A 16,033-nucleotide genomic window follows, 5' to 3' on the forward strand; every position below is an offset into this window, starting at 1 on the left:
TATTTTTATTCCTGAGAATCTGCCTGCTCCTGCCTGGGCTGGGAGAGGAGGGGACCCAGGGGTTGAGGGAGCCCGCCACCTCCCACAGCGAGGTCAGCCCAAACACTGGCCTTCCTGCCTGCCTGGCTCTACAATGCTCTTCTCCCTCTCTCTCTCTCTCTCTCCCACACACACACACACACACAGCCTTCACCCCCTTAACTAAACATTGGATTCAGTTCAGATTGGCGGCAGTGGGGCTAAAAACAGTGCTAAGCTAAAGAGTTTCCCAAGGTAAATCATGATGTCATCCCTCCAGTACCACAACACACCCCACCCACTAATGATCCCCCCCCCCCCACCATAACCACCAGTTATCCAGGTTAATCTAAGAAGATTAGGGGTATAAATGACAGTGTTGCTAAAACTGGGCCCTGGCCATTGACAAATACAACACAAGCTCTGGTTGAGGATTAGGGAACGACTACCACCAGTGTGTGTGTGTGTGTGTGTGTGTGTGTGTGTCTCAGGGGTGAACCAGGGCTGCTCTGGGTTACAGTGGTGGTGTGATCTCCTGGACGGCCCTCCTGATTGGCGGAGCTTGTGTTAGCTGCTTAAGTGGACCAGGTGAGCCGGTCAGAGACAGGGCCAGCCGAGGACAGGGGCAGGACTCCTCAGAGAGCTTTCAGAATAAAAGTCTAAACTGGGATCAGTAAGGATAGAACACAGCCTGCCGTTACGCGATCCATGCAGGTGTGTAAGGGGGGCCGGGGGGGTGGGGGCGATCGGAGGGGAGTGTGGATGTGTGCGTGTCGCCAGGATGGGATCGGTTTCGCTGGCGCATTGTGTTTGTGAAGTGCCATGACACGGGCACGCTACCCCAAGCACACGGTGTGACTGGGAGAAGCTAGTCATGATGATGCACATTCTGTCTCTGTCTTACACACGCTCCTAACAGCCCCGAAACTCCCCAAAACTGCTCTGTGCCACACGTCTACGGTATTCTGTCACCTCCGCATTGAAATGCCCTTTGTTTTGTTACCGCGCACACACACACACCTGATGCTGCAAGAATGCAGCTTGATCCAGGCAGCTCGCCACACACTGTGGAGCCCTCAGCGGAGCCAGGTACACACCTGAGAAGATACCCCCCCCCCCCCCCGTGTGTGTGTGTGTGTTTGTGTGTGAGGGCCCTGTTTTTATCAGGCCCCGTGTTCGTTTGAGATGCTGAAAGAGTTGTTTGTGTGTGGGGATTATGTTTACGTGAGTATTTGAATATGAGAGAGAGAGAGAGAGAGAGAGAGAGAGAGAGAGAGAGAGAGAGAGAGAGAGAGAGAGAGAGAGAGAGAGAGAGAGAGAGAGAGAGAGAGAGAGAGAGAGAGAGAGAGAGAGAGAGAGAGGGGGGGGGGGGGGGGAGAGAGAGAGGGGGGGGGGGGTGTTTTGTGTTTTCCCAGAGTATGTAATGCAAGACAGCCGGCAACTATTAACATTCTAAGCAGGAATGTGGGAGGTCCAAGAATTCCAATAAAAGGCAGCAGTGTGTGTGTGTGTGTGTGTGGTACACCAACACATGTGCTCTGGAAAAGAAAACACACCATTATCTTTCAACTGGCATCCGTGCATCCACTGCCAACATGACTAGCCTGACCACTACGGTCAATCAGGCTTTTAGTGCTCTGGCCCAGAGTGCCGGTCATTATTGGGGAGAGAAAAACGACAATAGAGGTCAGTAAAAAGCAGCAACCGTATCCAACTGGACCACAGAAGACTAAAAACTATGGGCCACACACACACACACGCAGCCTAAGGCGAGCACTCTTAAACAGAAAGGCCGTTCACCAGGGCGTCTTTTAACTACATAGCCTCTGACTAGACTAGATAAATCGATCAATCAATCACTTATCGCCGCGATAATCTATACCACTCTTGGTGGACTGCCGGGCCCTAATGCGGAAGAAATGGACCGTGGTGGTCAACCGTGGTCAAGGGTAACGGTTTGGCTGGGCTGCGGTTTCAAGGGCGGCCGCGGCCTCGCGTAGCGGTGGGGTCCATTAGCGTCGCGTGGTTGAGCGCATTGTAATCCTTTGGTCGCATTCCAGACTAAAATACCTCCGCTTCCACAACCTGGCCTTCGCTAACCGCCAGCGATCTGTCACCTCGTCACACGGAACACCAACAGGACGGCTGGATGACTCTGCTTCGTCTTGAAGGAAACGTCTATCTTAAAGTCAAAGAAAAGGCCGCAAAAGTATAATCTAGCTAATAATCTGGCTGTGTAAAACCACTATTAGAGCGGGAGATTGTGATTTTTGTCCAAGTCAGCACTCTAGGGGAGTTCATCAGATAACTAGGCCTGTTGCTTGTCTTATCATGACCACACACACACAAAGAAACAGAAAGTTTACGTCACAAACTCATTACAGCGTCTTCCTATGTCTCCTGCCTTGCTGCCTCAAAAGAGACCCGTCTTTCCCCGTTGGCTGTGAATCCAAACTACGAGTAAACCAGCTCCATAACATGGATCGTGACTGACGTGTTCGGGGAGGGGGCTCTGGGTCTTCACACACAGTCAACTAACAAACTCTTTTATACTCTCTCTCTCTCTCTCTCGCTCACACACACGCGAGTGTGCGCACGCCCGCTCCTGCTCTCTTCGACGTGTCAAACGCCGCCACCGAACCCCGCGCTGCTCCACGCCATTATGAGTACAATGGGAGATCCCTGGCCCTATAGGCCCTCGCACAATCCCCCCGCAGCCAGACCCACTCCCCTATTGTCCCCGCAACACACACAGGCGAGCCCCCGCACACACACACATACACACACAGAGGAAGGCCTACGCACACACAGGCTCACACACACAGGCAAGCCCATGCACACACGCACACACACACAATGGATACTCCAGAGCTAGGGGTCCCACCAACCACCCCCATACAAAGACACACTAGTCCTTATCCCATCAGAGGAACAGGCGGCAGACAGAGAGAGGACAGAAATAAAGGGATGGAGCCAGGGAGGGAAAGCAAGGGAAAGGGAGGGATGGAGGCAAAAGAGGGAGGTAGAGGGTGACGGGGGAAGATAACGACCAGAGATGTGGGGAGATCGAAAGAGAGAAGGGGCAGTGAAACTTGCCTACCACATAATTGCTATCATCAAGAGTGTGCGTGTGTGTGTGTGCGTGTGTGTGCGTGTGTGTGTGTGGAGAGCCTGTGTCCATATCACTGGAGGCTAATCAATCATTAGCACAACCTTTGATCTGGACATGGCGGGCCAAGACACAAGCTAGCCTGCTATGGGCCTTGTCAACAGGTCAGAACCTGCTACACTGAGCCTTTGGGCTCATTTCCTTAAATTGCCAGGCCTTCATCTAAGGAACTGTTCTAGAATTAAGCATCTGTGTCTTATATGGCCTGCTGGGCAGTAATGATCCATGACTTGAGCCATGCGAAATCCACAGAAAACAGGGAACTTCTGTACATTTGCGTATACCTGTCCTCTTTCTGCTCATTCTATAAAACCGCTTGTCTAGCAACGCCTGTCGCTATCCTCACCCTCCTCTTCCTCCGGCTAACACGTGTTCACGAAGAACACGGATCGTTGGAAAGCAGAGATCAGAGGAAGTCTCCGATAATAGAGGAAACACAGAAGATTACACAGGCAGAATAATAATCCTTCGACATATATGCCTAACAGCGCCTCCCAGGAATTAAGTCTTTATGTAACCTATAAATATCACGCATCTACATCCGATTTACGTCCATTCTCATTCCGTAAATGTGCCCCATCTTAGACTGCCCCACCCTAGAGGTTGTCACCTAGGTAACCGGGGGTTAAAGGCAGTCGTGGTCTGGTTGAAAGCTCCTAAACAGAGGCAACGGCAGACATGAGATGAGAGATCACAACAGAGGTCGGGATTAAAGTGTTTCAATAAAGTTGCTATTTATAGACTCTCCGTCGTTAGGTCGGCTTTTCTGTTAGATAATGACCATGTGAATGCGGACCAGTGTTTGTCAACACAGTGAAAACAGGGAGAACACACAAACACACACACATTCCGGTATTCTGCACAACTTTGGCTACACACTCTAGTCCAAACACACACCGGCGTCAAGCAGCAAGAGTTTTTCGTAAAAGGGCCACTTGTGGCGGGGTGTGTGTGATGTCACAGACCCCCCCCCCCCTCTTCCAAGGATCTGTTGCTCTGGGGAGGGGGTGCACTGGAATGTGGCAGAGGGGACGGACGGGGGAGGGGTGTAGCCCCGGGGTGAGAAACGTCTCGCGGTCTATCGGTCTGTCTGCGTGTCAGTCGCTAAGTACTAGCCTACCGAAGATCAGCGTTCCTGCTCAAGCAAAAACGCTGAAAAGAGAACGGCTTCAGTCACTGCTACCCCCCTTCTGTGAGCAACAATATGGTGTTTTGGAGTGTTGCACAGATATAATAAAATACATTGTGTCTCCTCCCCCCAAAAATCGTAACTTCCTTGTTTTTTTGGGGAGGGGGGCATTACTTCACAAGTGGTGGGTGTGGACGGGTTGATGTTTAAGTATTTCAGAAACGAGAATGCGCAGTGTGCACATGCCCCACCAGCTGACTACTGACTTTTTAACCAATAGGAAAGACTCCTGGCTTAGCCTCCCTGACGGAAACATACCTGACGCATCAAAAAACAGCAGCTAACCTACTTCTTTACCAAATCACATAAACACCAGGTGAGGGGTGGTCAAGTAAGGACATGTTAGCACCCCCCTCTCTCTCTCTCTTTCATGTATTCATTTAGCAGGCACAGATGCACCAAGAAAACAGACACGTCTCATATTACTTTGCTACCAAACCAGAATAATTGATATTCCTCAATCTCACAACCTAATATAATGTTTCTATTGTGATTGGGTGGGGGGGGGGGGGGAACACACAAACACAACTCTCTGTTACTCACTTCCTCTACCCGTGGTGTACAGTACAACATCCTTGCACCAGATTTGCATTTCTGGTTCCAATTCACCCGGAAAAGTCAGGTGTTGCATTGAGTTTAAACCACAATGAACGAGTGGCAGAGCACTGTCTGAGATAGAAAGTCTCACCAGTCGATGGGGTCTCTCATTCAGTGGCAGCATTTGGACACTGATTGAGTCACTACAAAGTAGATGGAGACATTTACATGTCAATTATGCTGCAAGTGGGTGTGAATCGGCGCCAGGTGTGGGAGCAGTATTGGAAACAAAAGACAAACCTACCATTTACTTTCCAGTTATGCTAAGACAAGTGTTAATGGACAATGTGGGGCTCATTTGCAAAACTGGGACAGGCATACCAATATAAATATATATGTTGTTAGAAAACGGTTACGGTAGATTTCAGTATGGAGTCCGTAACATTCCATGCAGGCCCGTGCTCAGCCTTTTTTAGACAACTTCCTGAAGCACGAGACATAGGGAGCACACGTTTTGAAACTTGGTACCGATTTCGGCACAACACCAGCCCATAAAAAACGTGGTGAGGCTGATAGTTTGATGAAATATCTGACACAAACGGGGTATTCCTGTGACCCACTAGCACTGATCATGGACCTAGCTATGATGTTCTAATAACAGAACTAAAAAAGTTAAGCGCGATACACTGAATGTTCAAATCAGACCCCAGTTCTCACATATATGCAACAGGTTTGGAAAATTAATTTGCTAAATGTATTGGGCAGTGATTACTATTTTCAATGGTCCATGCGTAAGTGTGTAGTTACACGAGATGCAGCTCCATCCACCCCAGCCTTGACGTTCCTTTGGCCATTAGGCGTCCAAAGCACGCGGACCCTTAATCAAAGTAAAGACGTGTTGCTACACCGTTGGATTTCACCAAATCTAATTATTTTTGGTTTATATTTTAAAACAGCTATGGGTCGCTAATTTGAAAATGTTTAGCAAGCTACGGTTAAAGCATAGCCAACTCAACTCATTCAGACAACAGGTCACATCACGTCTTTGACAGAAAACCTACATTGTCATTTATGTTGTTCGCTGCATATTCTGACCATATTCTAGCTAGCATAGTTAACTTTTGACCAACTAGTAAACATTGGGCCACAGCTAGCAAGCTGATTAGCTACAACAAGCATTCTTGACTCTAGTTAACTTTACCTCACCGCAATAGTTTGACAACATGTCAGACTTCTGCTACTGCTTGCGTGCTGGCGAGAACTTTCACTTCTAAGCTAAATAATTGACGTTAGCTAACGTTAACCGGAGAATATTTGAGAATAAACAACTGCCAACTACTTATCGGCCTGTAGATAGCTACTTTTGCACAAACTTACCATTGTCTCCGGGAGTTTTCATTTTGATTGTTGCTTATTGTCTATCCAGCCAGATAAACTTCTCAAGTCGATTGTTGAAAGGAAGAAAAGTCTGGTCTTTCAGCCTTTCCCAGGCTTTGCTTTGGAATGGAAACAACGAGGGTGGAAATTCGGTAGCGAAAAACTTTCCGTTGTTATACCATTCAGTCCTCCGTTCCTTTTGATCCGAAACTAAAACAACCCGTTTCCAAACTCAAGCGATCGGGGATCGAGCACAATTTCCCGAACCCCACCGTTCGCTAAGCTTGCCGATTGTTGCTCGTCCCGCGGCAACGTCGAACCGTTCAGCTCGAGTTGCAGGGGAACACCGTCAACCGTCCCGACTCGAGCCGAAAAACCTCCCCCTCTGCCTCTTTCCTTGTTTACAAATAACTACTTTCACGAACTGCCCTGCTGTTGTTTACTCCGTCTCAATAGCATCTTCCTTATTTTTTGACATCTCGTCACCAAAAGAAGCTTGATTTGCGGTAAACGCTGTGTCGACCTCTCTTTACAGACTTTTTTTTCTATTCCTCCACTCTCACTCACTCTCCGCACTCTGTGGCTACTCTCCTCCCCCCGTTCGTCTCCTCTAGCTAGGGTGTCGTGTTTCGCTCTCTTCTGCACGGGGCCGCCCACACGGACGATAGAAGGGGGGGCTAAAGGGCGGGTCACGCCTACTCACCACGAGCCGGGGCCCGCGTCACTGCAGCAAGCGGCGTTGCCTTGGAGACCGCCACAGACACACTGCCGTAGTGACATCATATCCGCGTCCTACGATCATCTAAAAGCGCGAGAGGTAGTGAGATTGGTATCGTCATCTCCTTTTACGTCAATCACAGGGACTTTTCTAATTATCCTTCTCAATTAATGGCAATTAGATGACTACCCACATCCTCTAAGATAAGTTAGTTGAAACTGGTCACCAACTTCACACCAGCCAAAGGTTGGCTGGTGTGAAGAATAACAATTTATTCATTTACGCTTTTACCCCAAGTGACGCACAGCAGGCCTACAGGGGAAATTTGAACATGCAACCTCTTGATCTGCTGTCGAATCCTCTACAGCTGAGCTGTGCCCAACCCCAGGCATCGGTTTGTTGATGAAAATCTGTCAAGATCTTAATATGACCTGTTCCTATTCTGCTGCTCCCATGAACCGTGAAGCTTCTTTTGTTTCCTCTGAGCCCACCAACTGGTCTGTTTTGCTTTCTCACACACGTACACTCTCTCATGTGCAGGCACTCAGTGATAGGGGACAAACCTCAATCAGCCACCTCCTGAGAATGTGAGGGGAATGTCCTAGAAATTTGATATATATTACTTTATCAGATGCCTGGACTCTTAGAAGCCAGAGGTTGTGCCAACTGAGTGATTACATGTAAATCCCTGTGTCCTGTCAGTTAGCGTATGTGTGTGAGCGTGTGTGAGTGTGTGTGTGTGTGTGTGTGTGTGTGTGTGTGTGTGTGTGTGAGGCACCCATGCAGAGCTATGGACAACATTTGAGTGTGTCGTCATACATGGCAGATGATCTGTGTCTCCTTTTGTGGCCTCTTTTGACACCCACACCTGCCCATATGGCAGGGGCATTCATTCACAGGGCAACAGGGAGGAAGTGTGTGTGTGCGCGTGTTCTTTGCATTATAAGTAGGTGCCTGCATACTTGTGTTTGTGTGTGTGTGTGTGCCAGTTGCACCAAGGCCCAGCCATGTCAACAGGATAACAGAGTGTTGAAAAACAAAGTAAACAATCTCCCCAGACACTGGTGTGCGTCCCTGCGGTGTGATTTACGAACAGGATCTCTCTCCTCTTCACTGACCATTCTTCTGTTGCCTCAGGAAACACTCTCTGCTGGCCCAGATAAGCATCGGAGAGCCAGGAGTGAGGAGAGAGAGCTTGTGTCTGGGAGGCGGAATCCTCCGATCCAGGAAACGTAAAGAGCCGTTCCGTCCTGGCGTCCCCTCGGCAGGAAAAGCAGAACAGTGGTCCGACCGGCCTGGTTTTTCCCACGCCTGTATTATGACCAGGAACGATAAGCCTGTGTGAAAGTGGGTCGACTTCTGCTCTCTCTCTCTCTCTCTCTCTCTCTCTCTCTCTCTCTCTCTCTCTCTCCTCTCTCTCTCTCCTCTCTCTCTCTCTCTCTCTCTCTCTCTCTCTCTCTCTCTCTCTCTCTGTCTCTCTCTCTGTCCCTCTCTCCATCTATCTTTCTCTCACCCCCCCCCCCTCCTTTCTATGCAACTCTTTGTATGTCTCCTCTCATATGTTCTACATGGCACCTTTGACTGGCCAATATACTTTTATTTGAAATTTATCTTTCTATAATTTTTTTCATGTTTTTGTCTCTCTTACTTACTCTGTCATTCTCTGTCATATTCTTTTGTTTCCACTCCCCAGCCATCCACCTCTTCCCCTCTCTATCTCCACACTCTTTCAATTGAAGAGCTCTTAAACATCCCCCAAGCTCTTCACAAAGAAGTATGGTTGGAGAGATGAGAGGGAGTGGGAGAGAGAGGAAGCGAGCGAGAGAGCCTCAGAGAGATGGAGGGTGAAGTAGGGGAAAAGGGAACAGGATGATGGATGTTGAGGAAGTGATGAAACAATGAAATTAAATGGAGATTCCAAGTTGTGTTCCTTCTCTTTTCTGCGTATCATTGCTAAGGGAGTCAGGTGGCTGAGCGGTTAGAGAAGAGGGCTAGTAATCTGAAGTTTGCCAGTTGGATTCCTGGCCGTGCAAAATGACGTTGTGTCCTTGGGCAAGGCACTTCACCCTACTTGCCTCGGGGGCAATGTCCCTGTACTTACTGTAAGTCGCTCTGGATAAGAGCGTCTGCTAAATGACTAAATGTAAATGTGTGTGTGGTTTTCCTTCTCTCCCCACCACCCTCTTTCAAAAGGTGCTCTAGTGTTACCCAAGTGGCCGTGGAGATTCAGAAAAATCGACAGCACAGAACATTCTGAACACTGATAAACATAGTTCTTCCCTCACACCCTCCCGCATCCCTCCTCCTCCCTCTCTCCGTCTGTCCCTCTCCTGTTCATCCACCTCTCTCCTTTTCTCTTGATCTCACTCCCGTGCCCCCCCCTCTCTCCTCTTCATCCAGTCTCTCTCTCTCTCTCTCTCTCTCTCTCTCTCTCTCTCTCTCTCTCTCTCTCTCTATCTCCTCTCTATCTCCTCTCTGTCTCTCTCTCTCTCTCTCTCTCTCTCTCTCAGAGTGCCCTGCTGTTACAGTTTTTCTCAATTGCTAAGACACATTTCTTGAATGTGTACTGTGTTTTCTCCAAACTCTAAACACACATCTTCATACTTACACTGTTTTGGCCAAACCCTTGGCTTTTGACCCAAAATCAAACACAGTAGTCAAAACCATATTATCTGTCGTATAAACCTAACTTTGCATTCAAAATACACACAAAGCCCTCAAATAAATTCAACCTTCTGAATACCCTTTAGACACTGCTGGGAGGAATTGAAAACACTATTATAAAAAGCTTTTCAAGAACCATTTACTATAACGTGTCCCTGAATTTTAGATATGTTCCACCTCATGAGTTTGACATGATGTCATAAAACTCACAATTACTGCAATTGTCCTTCTTACAGGCTGTTTATTTTCTATTTACATTATACAGCAATTGCATTTTGAGCTATTGTTACTGTAGTGGTCACAGTATACAAATAGTAGTACTGTTAGTCAACAACACAAATGTATTGCTGTAAATTGTAATTTGGGGAACAAAGGCTAAGAAAACAAGGAAATAAACAAATAATTTTTTTACCTGGGTAACAGAGCTTGAGTACAGTACTGTTCATTGTGGGTCAGCATCCTATCTCTGACCAGGGTCAGGCCAGAGATTTTCCTCAACATCACAGGCAATGTTTTCTCTAGCCAAACAGCAGGGAAAATGCCCCTGAATGCCTGAGCCATCCATGACAAGACTCAAGAGCAATGTCCCCACAAACTTCTTCCATGGCTTGGAGAAGGTTGTTCTGTCATAGGGATTTCTGTCATAGTGTGGCACGGATCTCATTTGAGATTGTTGTTCTTCTTCCTCTTCCTCTGCCTCTTCCTCTCCCTTGTCCACCTCCTCTCATTTGGACAATTCTTCCTTTTCTTCTGATATTTGCATCCATGATTTCAAAGTACAGATGAGCTTACCTTTGTATTCATTCCAAACCCCTGATTGCTTGTTGAGTATATTTGCTTGTTAGTGCTTACACATGAATAATTGGTTGTTAAGGGTGTTTGAATTGCGCTGTTTTGGGTTTACTTATCAAATGGCAGTGTTTTCTGAATGACATAATGGTGATAATTGTGTCTTAAAGTAAGAAGTGTGTTTAGACTTTTGCAAAGAAGTGTGAAAGAACCTGAGAAATGTGTCAAAAAGGGTAAATTGTGTTTAAAGACTGGGGTACATGGTCTTTCTGCTGGGATTTGGCAAAATGGTTTCGTGGGGATGGCTTACACATACCATTTTTGTGTGTTAGCAATCGAGAAAAACTGTAAGACTCTCTCCCTTTCTCGCTGTTTCTCTCTCTCTCTCTCTCTCTCTCTCTCTCTCTCTCTCTCTCTCTCTCTCTCTCTCTCTCTCTCTCTCTCATTCTGCCACCCTCTGTTGCCATCCTCCCTCCTTTTCTACGCCTCCTTCTCCTCCGAGCATTCTATTATTTACCGCCTCTTACTTGCCTGCCACTTGTTCTCTATGTCTCTCTCTCTCCCTCATTGGTTTTTCAGCCACACAATGCTCTCAAGGATGGGTGCAGTAGTACTTCAATGACATTAGGAACTTTATTAAATTCAGTCCTGTCTCAAGTCTGATTTGACAACAAACCTAAACTTTTATTCAATGTATGTCATCATTACAATATTCACAAAAAGATTTTGTCAGGTGCAATGTCATGAAATGTTAATTTATGCAAGACAATACTCACCGCGCGTACAGCCCAGACGGGCTCTGTGGCGGCTGTAGCTGCATGTGGGTGATGTTAACTGGCTGACTGGAACTGGTCTAGAGGAGGTGTTTAACAGGAAAAGTAACTTGTAACTTCAAGAACATCTTTTTGCCTTGCTTCAGGTTGGTCGCAACGGTCACACTATCTCTCCCTCTCTTTCCCGCCCCTCTCTTTCATCATCTTCTGTTCTCTGTCTTTGTGTGCCCCGCCCCGTCCCTAATCGGAGTGACAGACAGACGCTCCGGAGAGAAAGACGGAGAGAAAGAAAGGAGAAGGAGAGATTTGTGGCAGCAGGGGGGGGGGGGAGCGCTCTGGTGCACACCGACACCCCCCCCCCCCCGGACCAGGCCTGCATCCTCCCCATCCCCACCGACACATCCCTTCTTTTCCACTCCCCCCCCCGCCCCCCCCAACCTACCACAACCCCTCGACCATAAACCCTGTGTGAACCACAGAGGTCAGAGACGACCCCACGTTTACTGCAACTACCGCGGCACCGGGCCTGACGAGAGATCGAGAGCTCATAGATCAGATCTCATGAGATCCTACTGCCACGCTCATTGTCCTGTGACTAGCATAAACAGACCCTTACAACAAAAATACAATGAGATAGTACACAGTTAACATAACCTAACATGACTTCATCTGAGGCGAAATGATAAACATCATATTATTAGATTTACACTCATCCAATCTCCCAACAGTGTTAAACGCTCAGCGACCCCTTCTGTACCTGGATTACATTTACATTTCACATTTAGTCATTTAGCAGACACTCTTATCCAGAGCGACTTACAGTAAGTACAGGGACATTCCCCCGAGGCAAGTAGGGTGAAGTGCCTTGCCCAAGGACACAACGTCATTTTGCACGGCCGGGAATCGAACCGGCAACCTTCTGATTAATAGCCCGATTCCCTAACCGCTCAGCCATCTGACCCTGGATCAGTCGAGTCGGTCGTGTCAGCAGCCCCCGGTACTCTGGTCCGCCAGCGCCGGGTCCCATCTAAGGCCTACCCAGCCTTTGCAGGTTCCCTGAGTCCAGATTGAGACACAGTGGTCCTCCAGTTGGTCCTAATGCATCCCAGCTTCCCCTGTTCTCTGCCAGTGCCACACAGATGGCTTCCGTCAGTGTAATTACCATGGACAATGGGTGTGGTATCTCACTCACCAGTGGCCCCATAGGCGTACACACACACCTACAAACACACAAACGTACACGCACACCTGCAGACGTGAGCAGGCATCCCAAAAACACACGTACACAAACAGAATTAAGCAACCGGTGGAAACCAACAAGGAATAAGTAGAATGCCTGCGTTTGGGAGATATTGTACAAGTCAGAGAGGTGCGGTACACACAAGGTGTTTGATGACGTGAAACATGCTCGCACACTCTCACACAGACACACACACACGCTCACACAACACACACACACACACTCTCACACACACACACAGACACGCTCACACAGACACACACACACACACACACACACACACGCTCACACAGCGGAGGAGCTGTTTGCTCTGAGTGTGTCGACCTTGATTTCTTTAGTCACGAACGCTAACCGTGATGAAGCTTACAATGTCATGCACTGAACGGTTGACAACACTTGGAGTTCTTTTACTGTACTTTCAAATCAATCATTGGCGCAAAAAAAAACAAGGTTTGATTTCTGATGAAAAAGGTAAAAGGGAGAGGATTGGGCGTACTAAGAGACCACAGGAGAAGTGAGACTAAAAGAATGAAAGACTTTGGCAGTTGAAAGGAAAACTAGCTACTGGAGTGTGTTAGGGTGGCAGTTGATGGCCCAGTAGGAAAAAAAGGGAAATAAATTGCGTAAGGAGAAAAAAATAAAGAAAAAGAGAGAGAGCGGCAAAGCACACTGAGAGTGAAGAGAGGGAGAGAAGGAGAGATTCAATGGGCTCTTTGTCATCAAAGAAGTTGTTTATTTTCAAGTCTGCCGCTCCAACCGTCCGAAATCACATTCACACCATCTCTCTCGCTCCTTCTCCATCACTGTCTCCATAATTCTTTCTTTTCCTCACGCTCTCCCTTATATGATTTGATCTGGAGTCAGTTTTGGAACACTCAAATCATCTTGAACCAATTTGTCTCCTAAGTCAGTCAGTCTGTGTGTTTGTGCGTCAGTCAACATTCTCCAGAATTCCCCCTGCAGTTCCACAGGGCCCGTGGGCACGGCGCTACACAGCAACTCTCTGTACGTCCCCTCTCTCTTTCTGTTTCTATCTCTGTCCCTATCTCTCTCTCTCTCCTTCTCTCCCTCCCTCCCTCTCCCAGCTGGTTTTCGCACATGAGTAATGGGATCACCACAGCGAGTGGGGGAGGAGGGGGAGAGAGGAAAAGAAGGACAGAGTGACAGTGGGCAGCAGAGGACAAGTGAGATGGAGGAAGAGGGGGGTCAGAGTGTGCCAAGGGGTGGAGAGTGGGGGGAGGGGGGGGGGGGGGTGGGGTGGAGGGTGTAATTAAGGAGTTTAAATCTGAAGAATGGCATGAATGTGGGACGTTTTAAAGATTGTGCGTCTGGAATGTTGTTGCAGGGTCTTACATGGGGATGTCCAGAGAACACACGCTCACCCTGTTTACTCCGACTCTTAAACTTTCTTTTTAAAATAAAGGCTCCAAATTTACACCTGCGTTCTTTTCCCTGACGCGAGGTCACCTTATCGAAAGTGAGTTACTATTTTCATCGCCAGAGAGACAACCTTTTTTTTCTTTTCTTGGATTGCCATGGCAATGAGGGTGCTGTTCGAGAGCAAAAGCAAAGTTTTCTGCCTGCAAAGTATGGAACAAGTTTGAGGCTTGGCCCAAAGTAGAGGGAGGTGCATGGTGTTCGTTGGAAAGATAGGCAATGTGAGAACCACAGAGAATGTGTGTTATATTAAACCAATGTCTGGCGGTGTGTCAAGGCTGAAATATATACAGAGAGGGGGGGGAGGGGGGAGAAAATAGGAAGGGAGGGGGGGTGGGAAACGAAGGAGAGAATATCTGTTGAGTTAACTAGTACGACGTGACAACGTCAGCACGTAGACACAGAGACCAAAAGAGAAGGACGAAAAGAAGGATAAAGTTTGTTCACGGGGAAGTTTGGAGTGCGTGAGTCGTGGAGAGAGATAGGGGAGAGAGAACGTGACAGAGGGTGTAAAGGAAAACGAGGGAGGGAGGCATGCTTGGCCCTGTGACAGTTGCTATATTGAGCACAGTGTGTGTGTTGACAGTGTCTCCTGTATCTCACTGAGGAACAAGCTCTTCCTATTGGCACAGCTTCCTCCCCCTCCCCCCCCTCCCTCCCTTCTCACCCCCATCCAACCCCTCTGACCGAACAGATCTCTCCCTCCTTCAACGCACAGCATCCATCTCCTCTCTTCCACCCCGACTCCCCTCTTTTCCCCCTCACTAGACCCTCCCTCGCTCGGGCTCCTCATCTGTGTCTCCCCCCCACCCCACCCCCTCCACCCCTCCCAGTCAACAGGACCCAGTTGGAGGGAGTGCCTGCCTGGTTCCCCAGCCTGCCTGGCCCCCCAGCCTGCCTGGTTCCCTAGCCTGCCTGGCCCCCCAGCCTGCCTGGTTCCCCAGCCTGCCTGGCCCCCCAGCCTGCCTGGCCCCCCAGCCTGCCTGGCCCCCCAGCACGCGGGACCCGCAGACAGCATGGTCGTGGGAGGTTCAGCTATGTGTCACATACAGGCCAGTGCAGGGGTGGGCTGATCTGGGGCATGTGCTGCACTCCTCAGTTTGATGTTCCTACTACTCGTTATTGTAATGTGTCATACGGGGCGAATCCTCTCCACATATTGTATGGTGAGTGCGTGCGCGTGGAACTGTAGTGGGCTCATTGATAGTGTGGGTGTTGTAGTAATGCGTCATCTTATTATATATTTCTTTCTTTTGCATGTTTACATTTTACATTTAGTCATTTAGCAGACGCTCTTATCCAGAGCGACTTACAGTAAGTACAGGGACACTCCCCCCCGAAGCAAGTAGGGTGAAGAGCCTTGCCCAAGGACACAACGTCATTTTGCACGGCTGGGAATCGAACTGGCAACCTTCAGATTACTAGCCCGACTCCCTCACCGCTCAGCCACCTGACTCCCATGACATATTTCCTATGTAGAGAGCAAGAGCATTGTTGTGGGGCCTTTCCTCCTGCCCTGTCCTTTTCCAAGAAAGACACCGATATTATTGAACACAGGCGATTAAAAAAAAGACTAAACGTGACGATTTAACTAGTTTGAGAGTTAAAGTCAAGAGTTTTCCAAGAGTTGAGGAGAGGGTGTACAGAAGATAATCAGCTTGTTGTTAGTTGATGTTTCGAGTGTGTTTGTGTGTAATGGAGACGTATGTGTTGTTTGTTTTTTTTAGATGGAGCTGCATTCTCTGAGCTGTGATCTGGATGATCCTCGGTGTGCCCGCAGGTCAGAGTGGGGAGGATCCTCTGCATATGGTGGGTGTTGTGAGCCATGAGTCATGCCTGGGTGGATGGGTGTCCCTGCTGTGCCTACACCTTGTCCTGGCATTGTGTGTGTGTGTGTGTGTCTGTGCCCACATGAGTCGCGGGTGGACTGTTATGAAGAGGTGGCTCGAGTTTAACTTAGAAATAGTTAAACTTTTGTACTTTTACTTAAACTTAATTTAAGATCTGTATATGTTTAGTGTTTTGCACCTCCCTGCCACAGTAAATTCCGTGTTTGTATAACATACATGGCGAATAAACCGAATTCTGATTCTGATTCTCATTTGATTGGCAAAACGATAAA

General features: G+C 48.2%; 1 protein-coding gene across 1 annotated transcript in view; it reads right to left on the reverse strand.

Moving 5' to 3' along the window:
* erfl3 (Ets2 repressor factor like 3) overlaps positions 1-6,312 on the reverse strand; it is an 11,823-nt gene extending 5,511 nt beyond the window's left edge. The window contains exon 1 of the mRNA XM_062466225.1: positions 6,291-6,312. Within this exon, the coding sequence (XP_062322209.1) occupies positions 6,291-6,312 (22 nt within the window). The remainder of the gene's footprint in view (positions 1-6,290) is intronic.
* Positions 6,313-16,033: the final 9,721 nt, after the last annotated feature.

This window comes from Osmerus eperlanus, chromosome 7 (genome assembly GCF_963692335.1).
Source record: "Osmerus eperlanus chromosome 7, fOsmEpe2.1, whole genome shotgun sequence".
In the NCBI taxonomy this organism is placed as follows: domain Eukaryota; kingdom Metazoa; phylum Chordata; class Actinopteri; order Osmeriformes; family Osmeridae; genus Osmerus; species Osmerus eperlanus.